The sequence below is a fragment of the Cebidichthys violaceus genome, unplaced genomic scaffold (assembly GCF_023349555.1).
Source record: "Cebidichthys violaceus isolate CVI_PGR_0920_01 unplaced genomic scaffold, fCebVio1.0.p SCAF_9, whole genome shotgun sequence".
NCBI lineage: Eukaryota > Metazoa > Chordata > Actinopteri > Perciformes > Stichaeidae > Cebidichthys > Cebidichthys violaceus.
In genome coordinates, this window is record NW_027176975.1 from 2654894 (window position 1) to 2670990 (window position 16097).

General features: G+C 46.1%; 3 protein-coding genes across 3 annotated transcripts; 2 read left to right on the forward strand and 1 right to left on the reverse strand.

Moving 5' to 3' along the window:
- Positions 1-2097: 2097 nt before the first annotated feature.
- Positions 2098-10062, forward strand: LOC137867535 (cell division cycle protein 20 homolog B-like). Its single transcript, XM_068704172.1, has 12 exons — positions 2098-2193; positions 2450-2506; positions 5820-6027; positions 6360-6421; positions 6553-6601; positions 6799-6918; positions 7423-7640; positions 7795-7889; positions 7962-8190; positions 8320-8445; positions 8551-8674; positions 9047-10062. The coding sequence occupies exons 1-12, from the start codon at positions 2161-2163 to the stop codon at positions 9142-9144; spliced, it is 1419 nt and encodes a 472-aa protein (XP_068560273.1). The 5' UTR covers positions 2098-2160; the 3' UTR covers positions 9145-10062.
- gpx8 (glutathione peroxidase 8 (putative)) lies at positions 3632-5071 on the reverse strand. Its single transcript, XM_068704174.1, has 3 exons — positions 4791-5071; positions 4379-4640; positions 3632-4031 (listed from the first exon to the last, which is right to left on the reverse strand). The coding sequence occupies exons 1-3, from the start codon at positions 4992-4994 to the stop codon at positions 3868-3870; spliced, it is 630 nt and encodes a 209-aa protein (XP_068560275.1). The 5' UTR covers positions 4995-5071; the 3' UTR covers positions 3632-3867.
- A 1689-nt stretch (positions 10063-11751) lies between the features above and the next one.
- On the forward strand, positions 11752-13798 carry LOC137867173 (granzyme A-like). The gene is made up of 5 exons (XM_068703627.1): positions 11752-11887; positions 12032-12167; positions 12577-12715; positions 12845-13117; positions 13214-13798. The coding sequence occupies exons 1-5, from the start codon at positions 11833-11835 to the stop codon at positions 13370-13372; spliced, it is 762 nt and encodes a 253-aa protein (XP_068559728.1). The 5' UTR covers positions 11752-11832; the 3' UTR covers positions 13373-13798.
- The last annotated feature ends 2299 nt before the right edge of the window (positions 13799-16097 follow it).

Here is a 16097-nt window from a genome sequence, read left to right on the forward strand (position 1 = left end):
AGTAACAAATTACAGTGAACAGCTGGCAGCTACAGCTTCCAGCATTCCACCGTAATTCTACAGCGTACCTACTGTAATTCACAACAGCGGTTTAATACTGTAAAAATTATTACAATACAGTGTATAGAAAATGCATTATTCTGTTATTTAACTGTATTCAACTGTATTTACGAAGAACAACAGTACAATACTGTTTCTTGTATTTTTACAGCAATTTGTTACAGTGAAAGTATCAGTGCAGAATCATATATATTATTTGATTTGTATATATATATATATATATATATATATATATAGCTTGGGAATTGCAGGATCAATAAAAGGTTATATTAACCAATAATAGTACAATGTATTTGTACTATAATTGGTCATTTTATATCGGAAACTAACTCATGTATTGCAGTAAAGTGAAGTAAAAAGCACATTTTTTTTCCATCTAGAACTAGTATAAGTAAGCTTCCTAAAAACTGAAAGGTAACTTTCCCGCACTCACGGGGACCAGACGTGACCCCCGCAGCCGTCAACGACTTAACTTCCTGCTGCCTCGCGGAACCGCACAGACCTTCACAGCCAGGCGCGCCTCGAGCCACTTTACTGCAAACAAAATCCGTTTTTTGTCACCGAGAGCACGAGCTGCTCGTGACACATTTGGCCGGTTAAGCTACCGCCAAACTGCGGGGGGGACGGGACAATGCGGGAGGTAGGGGCGGGGGTGGGGGGGGGGGGGGGGGGGGGGGGGGGGGGGGGGGGGGATACAGACACAATGAGTTTCTAAGGTGACTAAAGCCAAACCTGGAGGGAGGCTGCAAAACCAGACAGAGCCCCGCGGGAAAAACAATAAAGGCCTCTGGGTAAATATCACTTACAGAGTTAAGATTTTAATTGAGCATTTTTTTTATATTCAAGTGAGACGTTATAAGGGACTATTGTACATTTTAAAGTAATACGATGAGGACAACATGAGCCTACCAGCTTAATTGGCTGCTTATAACGACAAAGTCACGAGACAAATTCGGAGAAGACCTATACGTGCACCTTTAATAATGGGCACAACTTGAATACGCAGTACGGCCCTTTGTTGTGGCTCTCTGGTGGCAGCGCGTGTCTGCGTGCTTTTGCGATTCTTTGAGAAGCGCGCACCTGTCGCACAGTTTCAGGCTCGAGCTCGTGGTGAGCGAGCGCATATGGACGTGGCAGGTGGCGAGAACGTGCGCCGCTCGCGCCGTTCGGCCCACTTAGCGCCAGAGCGGAGCGGAGAGCTCGTCATTAACACGAGCCTGAGTGAGGAGCAGTCACGAGACTGTCCGAAAATTGTCCTGAAATTAAATGTCTTTTGTTTCTCCGGTGTTTGTTGACTTTTCACGTTTATTGTGAAAGTTGTTTTATTTTATCAAAATAAAATGGTATTATTATTATGTCAGTTTTAATTCATATATTGTGAAATAAAATATTTTGCTTAAAATCTAGAATCCTCGAATTGATTTATTTTGTATGATTTCAGTTTAGTTGTTAATACAAATATTTAATTTAATTACTCAAATTAAATTAGAAAAACTAGAACGTTTACCTGCTATAGGACAATATTTAGTTTACATCAACACTACACACTGCTGCTATGATCTATCGCAACTTATTATAATTATGTATGTTTTGTCTCTCATTATAACTGAAGAAAAAAATCTTTTTTTTTTTAGTATATTTCATTCTTATTTCCTTTTAAATGTGTTACACGAGTCCTTGCTTTACATGCCTTTGTGTTTGAACGATCCTACAAACTATAATCATCATTATTAATATTAATAGATGTGAGATACAGCGCGTGCAGACTGACACCATACATCATTCACTGACAACATGTTGCCGCCTCCACCTTTAAAACATTACCGCGTTGCTCTTTTTTTTCTTTTCTTTTTTATTGCATCTATTTGTTTCCAGTAGAAACCGGGACGCGGAGTGGAATCCCAGCAAACAGGACTACACTTCATAAGCACCAATAGCGGAGCAGATGACGGGGTTTCCCGCTCCACCGTCCGCCCTGGAGGAGAGTATTTAGGGAGCGGAGTCCGTCCGGGAGAGCAGACGACAGGTGCACCGGGCAGGAGCGCGACCTCGGACGGGGCGGAGAGGTGACGGGGCTCGGGGCTCTGTAGTCGAGTGGAGATGAAACTTACAGGCGGACCATCAAACGACCGGGTGAGTTACTAAATGTCATTATTTAAATTTAATTTAGCTTTATAGGTTATCATTATGAGCTGCTGCTGCTGCTGCGTCTCTCTGGTACCAATGAAACTGAGCTTATTCACCATGTTCACACCTTCATTCAAACATTCACAGGCCTCCCATTATGACGTCAGTAACAATAATTCTCAATTTAGAGGTCTTAGAATTAGTTTAGCGGATTAGAAAGTCGTTTCTTGACTGAGGTCTGTTATTGTTTTTATGTAACCAGGACGATGCGAGGAGAACGCTGAGAGACCTAGGGAGGAGGAGACACTGCTCCTTCAAGGTAAGACGGGAAACGAAAGGGAACATTTAATTGTAGTGACCTCCTCCTCCTCCTCCTCCTTCTCCTCTGACGGTGGTGACAGTGTGGCAGTGCACTGCTGCTGGCTGTGCCATCTGATGGACAGCTGTCAGCTGCACTCCTCCACTGCTGCTACACCGACTGACCTCTGACCCCCCGCCGCCTATCACTCACCTGAGGAACGACCACTCGACAGTGGGATAAGGTTTAGAAGGAGATGAATGCATGAATGAATGAATGAGGAAAGCATTAAAAGGGGACAGTTCAGCCCACATTCAAAAATAAAAAAATGGCTTCCCTCTTACCTGTCGGGTCAGGATTTTTCTGGACGTTCAGCTCGACACGTAGTCAAATCCGCTCATTTGCATACCTGTAGCCGGCGGCTGGTCGGGAGGCAGTGTACTGTTAGCTGATGTTTGTTGTGCCAGCTCACCCTGCTCTGCTCCCTGAACAGCTGCACTCTTCACAGTTACACTCAGACTCGTGCAACGTTATGATGCATCAAACGTGTTTGAGCTTCTGGTCAGACAAAGACACCCAGAACGGCGTTGTGGGCGGCTGGGAGGCAGTGTCTTGTTAGCTGGTTGGTTCTGTGTGCCGGCTTACCTGCTGCTGCCCTCCAGCTGTCCATCTAGATCCACAAAACCCAGGAGAGTCCTCAGCTAACGTGTCACTTCTACATATTAAAAACATAATAAAATAAAAGCAGGTTGTGCACAGCAGACAACCTTCTGTTCTGTGTCTTAAAGCTGCATTCTCTCTAGTGTCCACCAGGGGGCGACTCCTCTGGTTGTATAGAAGTCTAGTCTAAAATGACTCTACTTCTCTCTTGATTTATTCCCTCAGTAAACATTGTAAACATGAGTTTATGGTCTCAATCTCTAGTTTCCAGTCTTCTTCAATACAGCATGATGTTCATTTAGTACATTATGCTCCATTTAGAGTCAAACAGACCATAAAGCAGGGGATGATTTAGGGGCGGGGCTACACGCTGATTGACAGGTCTCTACCAGAGACGTATACGGCGTCTCTACGTCACTCCTCCGCATTCCAAATATGGTCGCTTCCGGGCTGAAAAAAAAAAGAGTCAAAATGGGCTTTATGCTGCACCATAAGAGAGTTTAATGTAAACATTAGAGAGAGATGGTACAAAGAACACTGTGACGGCGAAACAGTCCTCCAGCTGCAGCAGCGGTCATGATAAGGAATGTCCATCATGATTGTCATTAATAACCGCAGGATGGCTGGCGCGCGCACACACACACACACACACACACACACACACACACACACACACACACACACACACACACACACACACACGGTATGTTGTTGTCGGACCGTCACAGCTCCACCCGTTTCTTCAGGATGATTTCTCGCACCAGCGCCGTGGCCTCCCGTCGGATGCTCTCGGCGGACTCGTCCGTTCTCCAGAAGCGGACCACCTTCCCCTCTGGGTCCACCAGGAACTTCCAGAAGTTCCACTTGGGGGTCTTCTGCACCGAATCTGAACAAAGCAGCACGTCGACGACACGTTAAAACCGGTGCACACAACGACATGAATGAGTCACGGACAGATTACCGTCTGACCGACTGAGTTGCATTTTGTATTTGTCAATGTTTAAGTCATATAAACATATATATTATATTGTGACTATATACACTGAGATGGAGTGTATTTCCCATGAAGGATATTTAGAGACTGTAGGGATATCATGTCAAACATGAAACATGTACTAGTTACAGCTTCACAGATGTCAAAAACATGACGTGTAAGTGTTGTTGCAGCGCTGCGGGTTCAGTCTTTTAGGTTTTAGGGTCGATAGTGGAGTCTATGGTGTCTTGGAGACCAACCCGTGAGGAACTTGAAGGCCGGGTCCGCCTCCGAGCCCATGATTTTGATCCTGCTGAAGAACGGGAATGTGACGCCGTAGGCGGACTTGGCGAACGCCTCGATGTCCCGGCTGCTCCCGGTCTCCGTGTCCCCGAACTGGCCACACGGGAAGGCCAGGACGTTGAAGTGAGAGGTGCCCAGCTCCCGGTGGAGCTCCTGCAGGGACGCGTAGTTGGCCTCGGTCCGCTCGCTGTGGCTCGCCACGTTTACAACCAAAGACGCCTGTAAAAGGAAAGAGGGGAGACACGGAGGGGGTGTAAAGAAGGAGAAGCGCGCCTCTCACGTGCAATGAAACGCCAGGTTTAACGGTGACTTTTTTTTGAAAAAGCGTGCACGTTATTTCCTCCCAGAACGGTGATGATGTGGACTCACTTTTCCTCGGTACTTCTCCAGAGACACCGTCCTCCCCTTCGCGTCCTTCACCACGAACGAGTAGAAGTCCGCCGGTTTCCTCGGCTTCAGCTGAGTCTGCAGGAGGAACAGACAGCCGACGCCGACCGTCATGCTCACCAGGACCGTCAACGTCTTCGCTTTCGGGCTGGAGGACTTAGTAGGGTAGCCCCCTAAGGCCTCCATCTTGGAGGGGGCGAAAAAATGAACCGTGGACCGAAGACGCGAACTCCCTGCATAAAAGTCCTGGAAGCTCAGCTAAAGTTGGCGAGAAGACTACGGCAATACCGGAAGCTGAGCGCGAGACTCTTTACAAAATAAGAGGAACATCAAAAGTTTAACACTCAATACCTGGGTCATGTTTCTGAGTGGAGTAAGTCAGTTAAATATGAAAAATGGTCATGATGACATTACACCATTTTATATCGAAAGAAGGAAGTGTGTTAAACATGCATCCTCTCTAGTGTCCACCAGGGGGCGACTCCTCTGGTTGTATAGAAGTCTAGTCTGAAATGACTCTACTTCTCTCTTGATTTATTCCCTCAGTAAACATTGTAAACATGAGTTTATGGTCTCAATCTCTAGTTTACAGTCTTCTTCAATACAGCATGATGTTCATTTAGTACATTATGGAACATTTAGAGTCAAACAGACCATAAAGAAGGGGATGCTTTAGGGGGCGGGGCTACACGCTGATTGACAAGTCATCTGCCTTAACTCATCTTTTAACACACTAATTGTTGATCTGGTTCAATCTTGCCGTATTTATATCTGCACCTTAAAGAGGGAAAATAGAAAAATTACAATGCTTTTGCTTTGAAAGTCTTAACCGGAAGTGTTGCTCTTTCTCTCGTTTACTTGCCACTAGTGGAGTTGTGTGTTTTGAAGTTGTTAGAGGTGTGAAGTGTGTCAGTTTTCAGTATTATTGTGACTTCATGTATTTCTTCTTCTTCTTCTTCTTCTTCTTCTTCTCCTCCTCCTCCTCCTCCTCCTCCTCCTCCTCCTCCTCAGGGACACAGCGGGACTCACCGCGTCTCGTACGGGCGGTTCAAGAGGCGGATCACCCAGAGGACCGGCAGCGAGGGTCCCGCTGCGAGTACACCGCTGGCCACGTCGCGGCAGTGTGAGCCCAGCTTTGAGCTCGACGCCGTCCGCCAGAGACTGGAGCTGGACTCCCCACCGGGACACCGCGAACCGGCACGGAGAGGCCCGCAACGAGGTACTACGTGAACCATCAAACGAGATCAGGAGGGACTATTAACCCAAACCTTTGTGTGATCACAATCTGAAAAACCCATCAATATTATCTCAGGTGGTATAAAGGAATTAAAGCTCCACCGAGTTCTGAAAATGGCATATTTGTATTTTCACCTCATTATATTACAGTTTTCTGATTTATAAACTCAGAATGCAAAACTTAGAAGAGAAACACGTGACTTTAAATCACATGTGTCACACCCCCCTCATGTGTCCTTTCCTTGTCCTCTTCACCACTGTGTGTCCTGCCGTCTCCCTGTCTCCCGGGACGTTATCTCTCCCAATCGGAGACAGTGAACGCACCGCGGGCCTTCACCGCCGAGGGACCGCCGGCCGCAGAAGACGCCCCAGAACAGGTCCGCCTGCAAAACGGTCCAGAATCCTCCTCTGCAGGCTGTCCTTCTATTGATCACAGGATCCTATCGATGATAATAACGATGATCATGAAGAGTCACTGACAACGAATAAACAACGTCTTCTTGTGCAGGGGTGGGTGTGGACAGCTGCGGGTCCAGAACATGGAGGCGCACACGCAGGTTTACTTTCACTTATGTTTTATTATTTTATTTCATGAAGGTGTTTTTCATTTCTTCTCCTTTTCTTTTGAGAGAAGTGAGTGATTTTTTAGTCTCAGTGAATTCATCAACAGTAAACCAAAGAGGCATTGCGTTCGTGTGTGTTTCATGTAGGAGTGTTTTGGTGAGATACATGTTTGTGTTTGTCTCCATGGTAGATTGTGTCCAGAGAGGACATGCTCTGCAGCCGTTTGCTCTCCTGGACCAAACACCCTCGGGTCAGCGGGGGGGGAAGTCGGTGATGAGGTTGGCGGCACCGTCGCTGCTGAACGACTACTGTAAGAGAAGATACATCTTTATGAGGTCACATGACCTCTGCTCTTATTGCTTTTTTTAATAAATGAACACAGCGTTGGACATCGAGTCAGCAGCAAAACATATAGCTTCTGATTGTGGAGAATGTTGGTTTTTAACAAACCTAAATCACACCGTAGTCTGACTCAGAACAGCCCCTCTCTGTCTCTCTCTGTCTCTACCTCTCTCTCTCTCTATCTATCTCTCTCTCTATCTCTATCTCTCTCTGTCTGTCTGTCTGTCTGTCTCTCTCTCTGTCTGTCTGTCTCTCTCTCTGTCTGTCTCTATCTGTCTCTCTCTCTGTCTCTCTCTCTCTCTCTCTCTCTCTGTCTCTCTCTCTCTCTCTCTCTCTCTCTCTCTCTCTCTCTCTCTGTCTCTCTCTCTGTCTCTCTCTGTCTCTCTCTCTCTGTCTCTCTCTCTGTCTCTCTCTCTCTCTCTGTCTCTCTCTCTCTGTCTCTCTCTCTGTCTCTCTCTCCCTCTCTTTTCAGACACTGATCTTCTCGACTGCAGCTGTGACGGTGTGGTTGCGTTAGCACTGGGCTCTTCTGTCTACATTTGGAATTCAGAAACCCTAACCCTGGCGGGATCTTTGGACCCGAGTCCGTCGCCGGGACGGGAGCGCCGTCGGACGCCGTCCGTCTCCTGCCTGAGCTGGAGCCGGGACGGCGTCACTCTCTGCGTCGGGACCCGGCGAGGGGAGATACAGGTGGCTGCAGGGTGGAAAGTGATTCATGCAAACTGTGGTATGGGGCTGGGAGGGGGGGGGGGGGGGGGGGGGGGGGGGGGGGGGGGGGTGACATCAGCAGGATGACTGGTTTGTGGCGTCTCTCTCTCTCTCTCTCTCTGTTTGACTTTCGTAGCTGTGGGACGTTGAACACAAACGGAACATGAGAAGTCTGCCGTCACACCTCTCCGTGGTCAGAGGGCTTTCCTGGAAGCAGCAGTTACTCAGCAGGTGTGTGTCGTCAAAGTGAATCCCAGCATCGTTCTTAACTCTGTCAGAATGACGGTTGACGCGATCCCACAGCGGCTCTGCTCTCGGACGCATCCATCACCTCGACCCTCGGGCTCCCGAGCCTCTGGTGGGCGCCGTCGTCCAGGAGGAGGAGGTCTGCGGCCTCCAGTGGTCCCCGGGAGGCGACCGGCTGGCCAGCGGCTCCGCGGGGGGCCGTCTCCGCGTCTGGGGCGGTGACGTCGCGGGGGTCGCGGGGTCACGTCAGCCGATCGCCACGATGACGCAGCCCAGCGCCGTTAAGGTCGGTGTGTGTGCTTCAAAACAGATCCTGTCTGTCAGATGTCAGACAATCTGCTGTCAGTGTGTGTGTGTGTGTGTGTGTGTGTGTGTGTGTGTGTGTGTGTGTGTGTGTGTGTGTGTGTGTGTTCAGGCAATGGCTTGGTGTCCATGGCAGAGAAAGGTGATCGCCACAGGAGGCGGGTGGAACGATGGAGAGCTGAGAGTTTGGGACACAGATTCGGGGACTTGCGTGACTTCTGCCAACACGAACTCTCAGGTGATTAAAGGGACGGTTCACCCCAAAATACAAACAACAACATAGTTACCTTTGACCATGTATACATATCAGACAGACCGTATCTTTATGACTCCCAATTTGCAGATTTGTTCTCTGCGCTGGGCCGAGAGGAGCAGACGTCTGGTCACGGGTCACGGCCTCCCTCATCACCGGGTCACCTGCTGGTCCTGGGAGTTCCCCTCCCTCAGGCCCGTCTACCAGCTGTCAGGTCAGAGCAGCTGATGTGCAGACATACGTCGAACAATAAGCGTATCGCATCGCTGAGTGACACTCGCAGCGGCGTCCGTGTGACGGTCGTGTCGTCGAGCGCTGAGATATTCGCTGACTCATTCGTGTCCCGGGCTTCCAGCAAATGTGAAACTGTGAATTGAACACATCAAAAGTCACTCCGTGTGCTATGACATGTCACAGTTTCCTGAGGTATTTATGAATTTGTCAGGGGGGGGCTTACATGCGAAAAACATCCTCTAAAAATCCTCTAAAGATCATTTACAACATCTTTATGACTTGTGTTACTCATTTAAGAATAGACAAATGTAGTGAATTGTATTGAATCGCGTTGGATTTTTTGATTTTTCAGGTCATTCTCACCGAGTGCTGCACTTGGCCGGAAACCCTGACGGCACTCGGATGTTCTCAGCTGGAGCCGACCAGCGGTTTCACATCTGGGACGTGTGATTGCGCAACGACATCGCCGCAGGTTGGCCGGTGAACGTCTCTTCGTGTTTCCTTGGTAATGTCATTGTGTGGAGAACGCTCACTTCCTGTCCCCTGCTCTGAGCCCACCGCAGTAAGAGTCTGACAAACCACAGTCAAACTTATTGTCACGCTAAGACAGGTAATTTCAAGGTAAAATGACACATTATATTATATTACACAATATATTCCGTTTGTTTCGTTTTTAGCTACGAATAAGTTTCTTTTTTTGTGTGTGGTTGAAATATGCATAACAGGGCATTCATGTGAGGAAAGTGCAGGAAATACTTCCAGTGGACATCAACATAAACAGACTGTGTGTGAAGAACAGTAATAATGATAATAATGATTTCATTTCTACAGCACCTTTCAAGCAAGAAGCAGAAAGTGCTTTCCTGTGCACGCCTTTACGATCAACAGCATTAGACATATAAAACTATATATATATATATATATATATATATATACAACTATCCAAAATGATGTAAAAAAATATGTCTGGTCAGACAAGAAGGCGACAAGAAAGCGTAATAACGTAGTAACTCAGAGGGAGAGAGGCTTTGTTCTCTGCTCAGACAGACATTACCTCTACATCTTTACATCATACTTGTTTGCTGCAATATGAATACTCTGAATCCCGTATATTGTTGCACCTTTAACCTAGTTTAAGCAGCCTGTCTGCACAGCAAATAGTCACAGATTCACCCTTTAAAGCCTTACATGATGTATGATGATGATGTATTTCATAACCAGTGCAAAGAAAAGCTCGATTTCTTTTTGTTTGGGCTCCGGGGGGAAGTTTTCATGCAATTTCTCACACACTGAGGACTAATAATCATGAATATGTTTACTTGTGTAACTTGTGTAAATGTGACCCCTTCCTTCCTTGTAACCTGCTGTGACATGTAACCCAATAAACGTTGTTACATGCACCACTTTGATTCCCTCTATTGATCAGGTGTGTGTGTGTTTTTTTTTGCTTGACATGTGCTGAAAATGTGTCACTTCCCACGACCTATCGGTTCTTCACGGACATGTCAACAGATGAGCCGCACAAGACTTCAGAGATGTCGTGCACAAGTACCTGTGGTGAAGACTTCCTTTAAAAGAAAGATAGAAGATAGAACCTCGGTCGACTTCTTCTGGTTAAAATGTGCAGACATAGATGTGAGGTCTGTCACCACAAACATCTGACTCTCACAGACTACACCACAACACTGAAGTCGGCAAAGACACACAATGCACTGGTGATTAGACAATAGAGTCGTCAATCAGAAAACTATAGAATAGAAAACGTTCGTGTTTGAACTCCCTGCTTCTTGTCCCGGCATCGTCAATGTGAGGCGAGAGGCGTCACACATTCAATCGTGCAACAATTTGACATTTGCATCTAAACATCTACAAGGGCCCATAAAACCAGAGGAAACTCAAAATCCTAAATGTGTAACTAAACTTTGGTCAATCCCTGCGAATGACACAGCTGCACTAGTGCGATGGCTGTACGGGATGGTCGGTCTGAAATATCCCAAAAGCTAATCTATGGATTGCGATGATTGACATCTATGTCCCCCACAGGACAAACTATAAGAACTTTGGTGGTCCTCTGACTTCTTCTCTAGCGCCACCATCAGGACAAAATGTATATGTATTTATACAACCAACTTATAACTTAAAAACTAGCAAGCTCTACTTTGTGTTTACTGCTAGTTAGCGGACGTTAGCATGCTAACTAGCAGCATGCTAGCGTTGCCGCTGTGAGTGTTTTAACAGGTGTTTCTTACTTCTGATGCTTTGCACTGTACGTCTAAAGTAAACCTGCTTTTTATTTTTATACAAAGTGACAATTTAAGCAACAAAATGAGAAAAACTCACATCTTACCTGCATCAGCTGTGTCTGTCTGTGTCCACTGCAACACAGCATTTGGTTCCCAAAGTGCTTAAAGGTTAAATGGAACGTATGACTTCTGAATCATCTCTACACAGCGACGGGAGCAGACACGATGGTCCAAATGTTCCGGATGTGACATCGGCACGGCGTACTTATTTCATAAATCCAAACCTGTTTTAAACGAAGCTTCACTGGTTGTTGAATCGCACAAGGAGAGCAATGAGGCTGGTTTCGAAGTAAGTTGGTCAAACAACAAGGAGAACAAATTGACATTCGTAACAAAAAGTTTTGTACAGTTGAATAAGCAAAGACAAAGGTTTTGGTCACATGCTCGGTCAGCGTAAATAGCGTACATGTGGCATAAATGGAACACAGCATCCAGTTTAAACCTTCCTCTGACTTTCTCATGATTTCCTCTGAATCGTGACGTTCACATCAACTCATAAGGGTAGTCAGCACAGACTCCAGTTGCACTTGGTTCACAGCGGGGCCCACCCATAGTGAACTATCTGCACCCTGATGATGTGACCCGCTTCATGCATCACCCCCCCCCCCCGCCCACAGACTGTCAATAAATAGCGCGGTACTGATTAAAAAAGCGGCCACCACAAGGCTTCTAAATGAAGCTATCATCCTGCTGACTCATGAGTTTCCACCACATCCTTGCAGCCTAACGTATAAAAGACGAGTGTGAGCATTGAGGTGAGCTTCAGAGCCTCCAGCGTCACATCAAAGAGAGAGAAGAAGAAGAAGAAGAAGAAGAAGAAGAAGAAGAAGAAGAAATGAGGGATTTCACCGTTTGTGTCTGTTGTGCGGTCCTCCTCATCGTTCAGTCAAGTGAGTGACACGTTCTTCATAATATCCTCCTCATTCACGCAGCGTATGTGATGCTATACTTTCAATATTACAGTGCGGCTATTATTGACTCATTTTATTTTTTTGGGGTTGAATCACTGAACCGAAGTGCTCGTTCTGTTCTAGCTCACGGTTCCGAGATCATCGGGGGGAAAGAAGTGGAGCCCCACTCGCTGCCTTTCATGGCTCAGATGAAGAGTCCGCTCTGTGGGGGGACTCTGATCCACCCGTCGTGGGTCCTGACTGCCGCCCACTGTGCCGAGTAAGAACCACGTTAAACCTCGTGTAACAGTTTGAGTTGAACATTTTTGTTCTTGAAGGTGAATATCTAAGTTCTCAGAGACTGGCATTGATGTATTTGTGTCAGAAAGATTATGAAGATTCAGGTCAGCAAAAATGTTGAACAGACTTCTGACGAGCCACTTCTAGCTGCACTTTGGGCAAAAACCTTTAACAAACACCAATCCAATGAGAAAAACATGCATCACCCAACGAAGGAGGAAAAAGCAGCTCATGGTCTAGATGGTGTTACTTCAGCGTAGTTTGACTATATCCTGACTGTACTATCTTAAATAGAATACGCACATATAATCCACACAACCGCGATGACATCATTTTATCAATGATTCATGCACGCCGTGATAATCAAACCGTGTTTCCTGCTCTCGCAGCATTAAGGAGGTGTTCCTCGGGGTGCACTCCACCAGTAAAGACGAGAAAGGCTCCTGGCAGGTCCGCGATGTGAAGCGAAGAGTTCCTCATCCTTGCTATGATGCAATCGATAAGGTCAACGACCTCATGCTGCTCAAGGTCAGGACACGGTCCCAGCGTTCCCACCATACTGTGTGTAAAGGGAAGTGGTAGTCGCAGCCTCCCTCGTGCTACAAAGACGGTCAGCATCAATAAGTCCCGTTTTTTTTTCTTTTCTTCAAATTTCAGCTCGGCAAACCGGTGAAGCAAACCCGGACGGTGAAATGGCTGCCGTTGGGCAACACCGTGAAAGACCCGGCGGCCGGCAGCAGCTGCCTGGTGGCCGGATGGGGGAAGACGAACAACGTCGGACAAAAGTCGGACGTCCTGATGTCCGTCAACGTGACCGTGATCGACCGAGAGAAGTGCAACTCCCCGCAGTACTACGGCCTCAATCCCGTCATCACCAGAGGCATGGTCTGTGCCGGTTCGGACGGTGAAAACAGGGCCGACACCTGTCAGGTGAGTGCAGGTTTTTTTGGAAGGTTTTTGTAGTGCAAGAAAAAAACCACTGGCGTGACTAAAACATTACTTGTGGTGTTTTTGTCGTCTCTCTAGGGGGACTCAGGAGGTCCGCTTTTGTGCGATGGAGCGCTGGTCGGTGTCACGTCGTTTGGAAGGAAGTGTGGCCTGATTAGAAAGCCCGGAGTGTACGCTTTCCTGTCAGAAAAACAACTCGTCTGGATCAAAAGGACCATGAAAAAGTCTGAAATATAACGATAACTTGATCAAGTTAACCACTTAAATGTCTATCTTTGATTCTATTTTATATTTCACGTTGTCCTACTGCAGCCTGTACAATAGAGATTTACATTATATGCTTATTTTTTTTCTAAAGCTGTGCACCAAAGAGCTCTGCTAAGATGAAAGCAAAACACCAAAGTGACATTATTCAAAACATCAACCAGAGAGATTCACCACTTCCTGCATCAGAGGCTTAAATTGTCTCTGAGTCTTTTTCGGCTCCTCTCTTGCGGGACGATTGTGTTCTGAAGGTTAATTCACGGGCAGGAACAAAAAGAAAATGTGGTTTCTGTCTTTCGATGCTAAAACTCTTCCAGCATGAGACAATTGCAATCATGTCAACGCAAAGAACATGAAGTTCTGAGCAGTAAAGAGAGAATAAATAAAATAGACATCTTGTGGATTGTGTGCTTATTCAGACCAGACCACAAGAGACGTATCTCTGAAGTCTCTGAAGACCCCCCTCCGCAGGAAACGTGCAAAGCGTTGCACAAGTGACGGAGAACGCGCAACACGTCCTCGTCCAGTAAACGGATACGTTTGATCGTAATCAAAGTTGACACAGTGACATGTTTGGGAAGGATTACTCATCAGCCCCTTTGTCTCTCTTATCTTTGTTCTCTTTCATTCCCGTGAGCTTGAACGAGCAATGTTTGCTCTCCACTTTAAATTCTTACCGCACACACCCTCTTCGTGACCCTGGGGGGCCTGCACCGTGCACGCGGCGCCAGATGCTCAGTTTTCATGCTGCGTCCCTAGGTGGAGCTCTCCAGTAACGTACGGAGAGGAGAGTTCACTCGGCTGTTATATCACTTTACAGAACTGAAGATGAGTCCTGTTGGTTATAGCAGCTATAGTGAGGAGAACATGACGATGCTTATTCCACATTTCACAGCAATCCATCATATAGTTGTTGAGCTATTTCACTTAAAAACACTGTGCTACAGGAAAAGTCAGGGGATCACCAAAATCAGTAGGGTTAATCCTCTGTTGACAATGAATGTAGAAAGATTCACTGCAGCCCATCAAACAGTAATTGAGTTATTTCACTCAAAACAAACAATGCCAGCCTCATGGTGGTGCTAGAGGAACAGTCAGGGGATCACCAAAGTCGGTAGGATTCATCCTCTGGGGACCATGAATATCTGCATCAAAATTCACAGCAATCCATCCAATAGTTGTTGAGCTATTTTACTCAAAAACACTAATATTAGCCTCATGGTGGAGCTAGAGGAAAAGTCAGGGGATCACCAAAATCAGTAGGGTTCATCCTCTGGTGACCATGAATGTAGAAAGATTCACTGCAGCCCATCAAACAGTAATTGAGCTATTTCACTTAAAAACTAATATTAGCCTCATGGTGGTACTAGAGGAACAGTCAGGGGATCATCAAAGTCGGTAGGATTCATCCTCTGGGGACCATGAATATCTGTATAAGAATTCACAGCGATCCATCCAATAGTAGTTGAGATATTTCAGTCTGGACCAAAGTGTCGGGCCGACTAACTTCTCCACCCGTAGGAGCTAGAATCTGCTTGACAACCCGTGTCGTTCTGCTGATGGAGACGAGTGCGTAGGAAGTTACAAAAACAAATAAAAAATACTTTCCTTGGCGCTCTCTTGGAAGGGCGAAGGGAGAAAAAAAAATACGTTACCACACCCAGGAAATTCCAGCATGTCCTTTATTCCTTTATTTGAGCTCTAAGTGAATTATCACTGACCAACCATCTGCCCCATTTGTTTACTCCGTTTCCATGGTCACGCACAAAAGCTCGGGGGGCCCACCTCAGTGCCACGAAACTATCAAAGCTCACCACACCCTCACCGACTTACTTTGACAAATGGGTGAATGCCTAACTGTTCATGAATGTTTTTTTGGCGCGTTTAAATAGCCATTTCTGCCAATGGAGATCCCTGTCTCACACACACACACACACACACACACACACACACACACACACACCCCCCAGAGTAAATGTTTACCTGGATGAGCTGCCCACCTCGCCTCGCCTTCACTGGTGACGCAACGGTACGCATACAAACACAAACCTTGTTTTATAGAGGCGACTGAGTCACAGTCATCTTTAATGACTGCCTGGTACCATACTGGGCCCAAAATATAACATTATATATATATATATATATATATATATATATATATATATATATATATATATATATATATATTCTGGATTTAAAATACTATGCTGTATGGCAATGCAGCCACCAGATATTTGCCTTAAAGCTGTTCTGCTGCTCTTAAGGTTTCGTTCTTATACAGTTTTCGAAACCTTTTAATGGGAATCTCGCTGACGTCAAATTAAACTCCTATAGCGACATCATGCTAACGGAGATCCAGACGTTCCCAAAGATAGCAAATATGTCACGAAAACATCATGGAAACATTTATAAAAATGACGCATAAGATATTTATCCATATTTTACATTTTACATAATGATGCAGACACTTTTTTTATTATAAAATCTTTAAATAATTTGCCCCAAAATAAACATTATTCATCCGTCAATGTAATCGTGAATGTGGGCTAAATCATAATCTGTAATTTAGCGACACTTGCCAGCTATCTTTGGAGATGACTATTTCTCTGCTAATCACTCCCATACAACTCTAAAATAGAAGCTAAGCTAAGCTAACCCCATTACCTTCAGACTACGGTGGTGCCATCGGTACTGTTTG

Excerpts from the sequence above, each read along its gene's own strand:
- LOC137867535 (XM_068704172.1), top strand. The coding sequence starts at position 2,161 with ATGAAACTTACAGGCGGACCATCAAACGACCGG. Across the intron at positions 6,028-6,359 it reads ACGGAGAGGCCCGCAACGAG|TGAACGCACCGCGGGCCTTC; the intron begins GTACTACGTGAA and ends AATCGGAGACAG. Across the intron at positions 6,919-7,422 it reads GTCGCTGCTGAACGACTACT|ACACTGATCTTCTCGACTGC; the intron begins GTAAGAGAAGAT and ends CTCTCTTTTCAG.
- gpx8 (XM_068704174.1), bottom strand. The coding sequence starts at position 4,994 with ATGGAGGCCTTAGGGGGCTACCCTACTAAGTCCTCCAGCCCGAAAGCG. Across the intron at positions 4,641-4,790 it reads TGGAGAAGTACCGAGGAAAA|GCGTCTTTGGTTGTAAACGT; the intron begins GTGAGTCCACAT and ends TTCCTTTTACAG. Across the intron at positions 4,032-4,378 it reads GGCCTTCAAGTTCCTCACGG|ATTCGGTGCAGAAGACCCCC; the intron begins GTTGGTCTCCAA and ends TGCTTTGTTCAG.
- LOC137867173 (XM_068703627.1), top strand. The coding sequence starts at position 11,833 with ATGAGGGATTTCACCGTTTGTGTCTGTTGTGCGGTCCTCCTCATCGTT. Across the intron at positions 11,888-12,031 it reads CCTCCTCATCGTTCAGTCAA|CTCACGGTTCCGAGATCATC; the intron begins GTGAGTGACACG and ends GTTCTGTTCTAG. Across the intron at positions 12,168-12,576 it reads ACTGCCGCCCACTGTGCCGA|CATTAAGGAGGTGTTCCTCG; the intron begins GTAAGAACCACG and ends CTGCTCTCGCAG.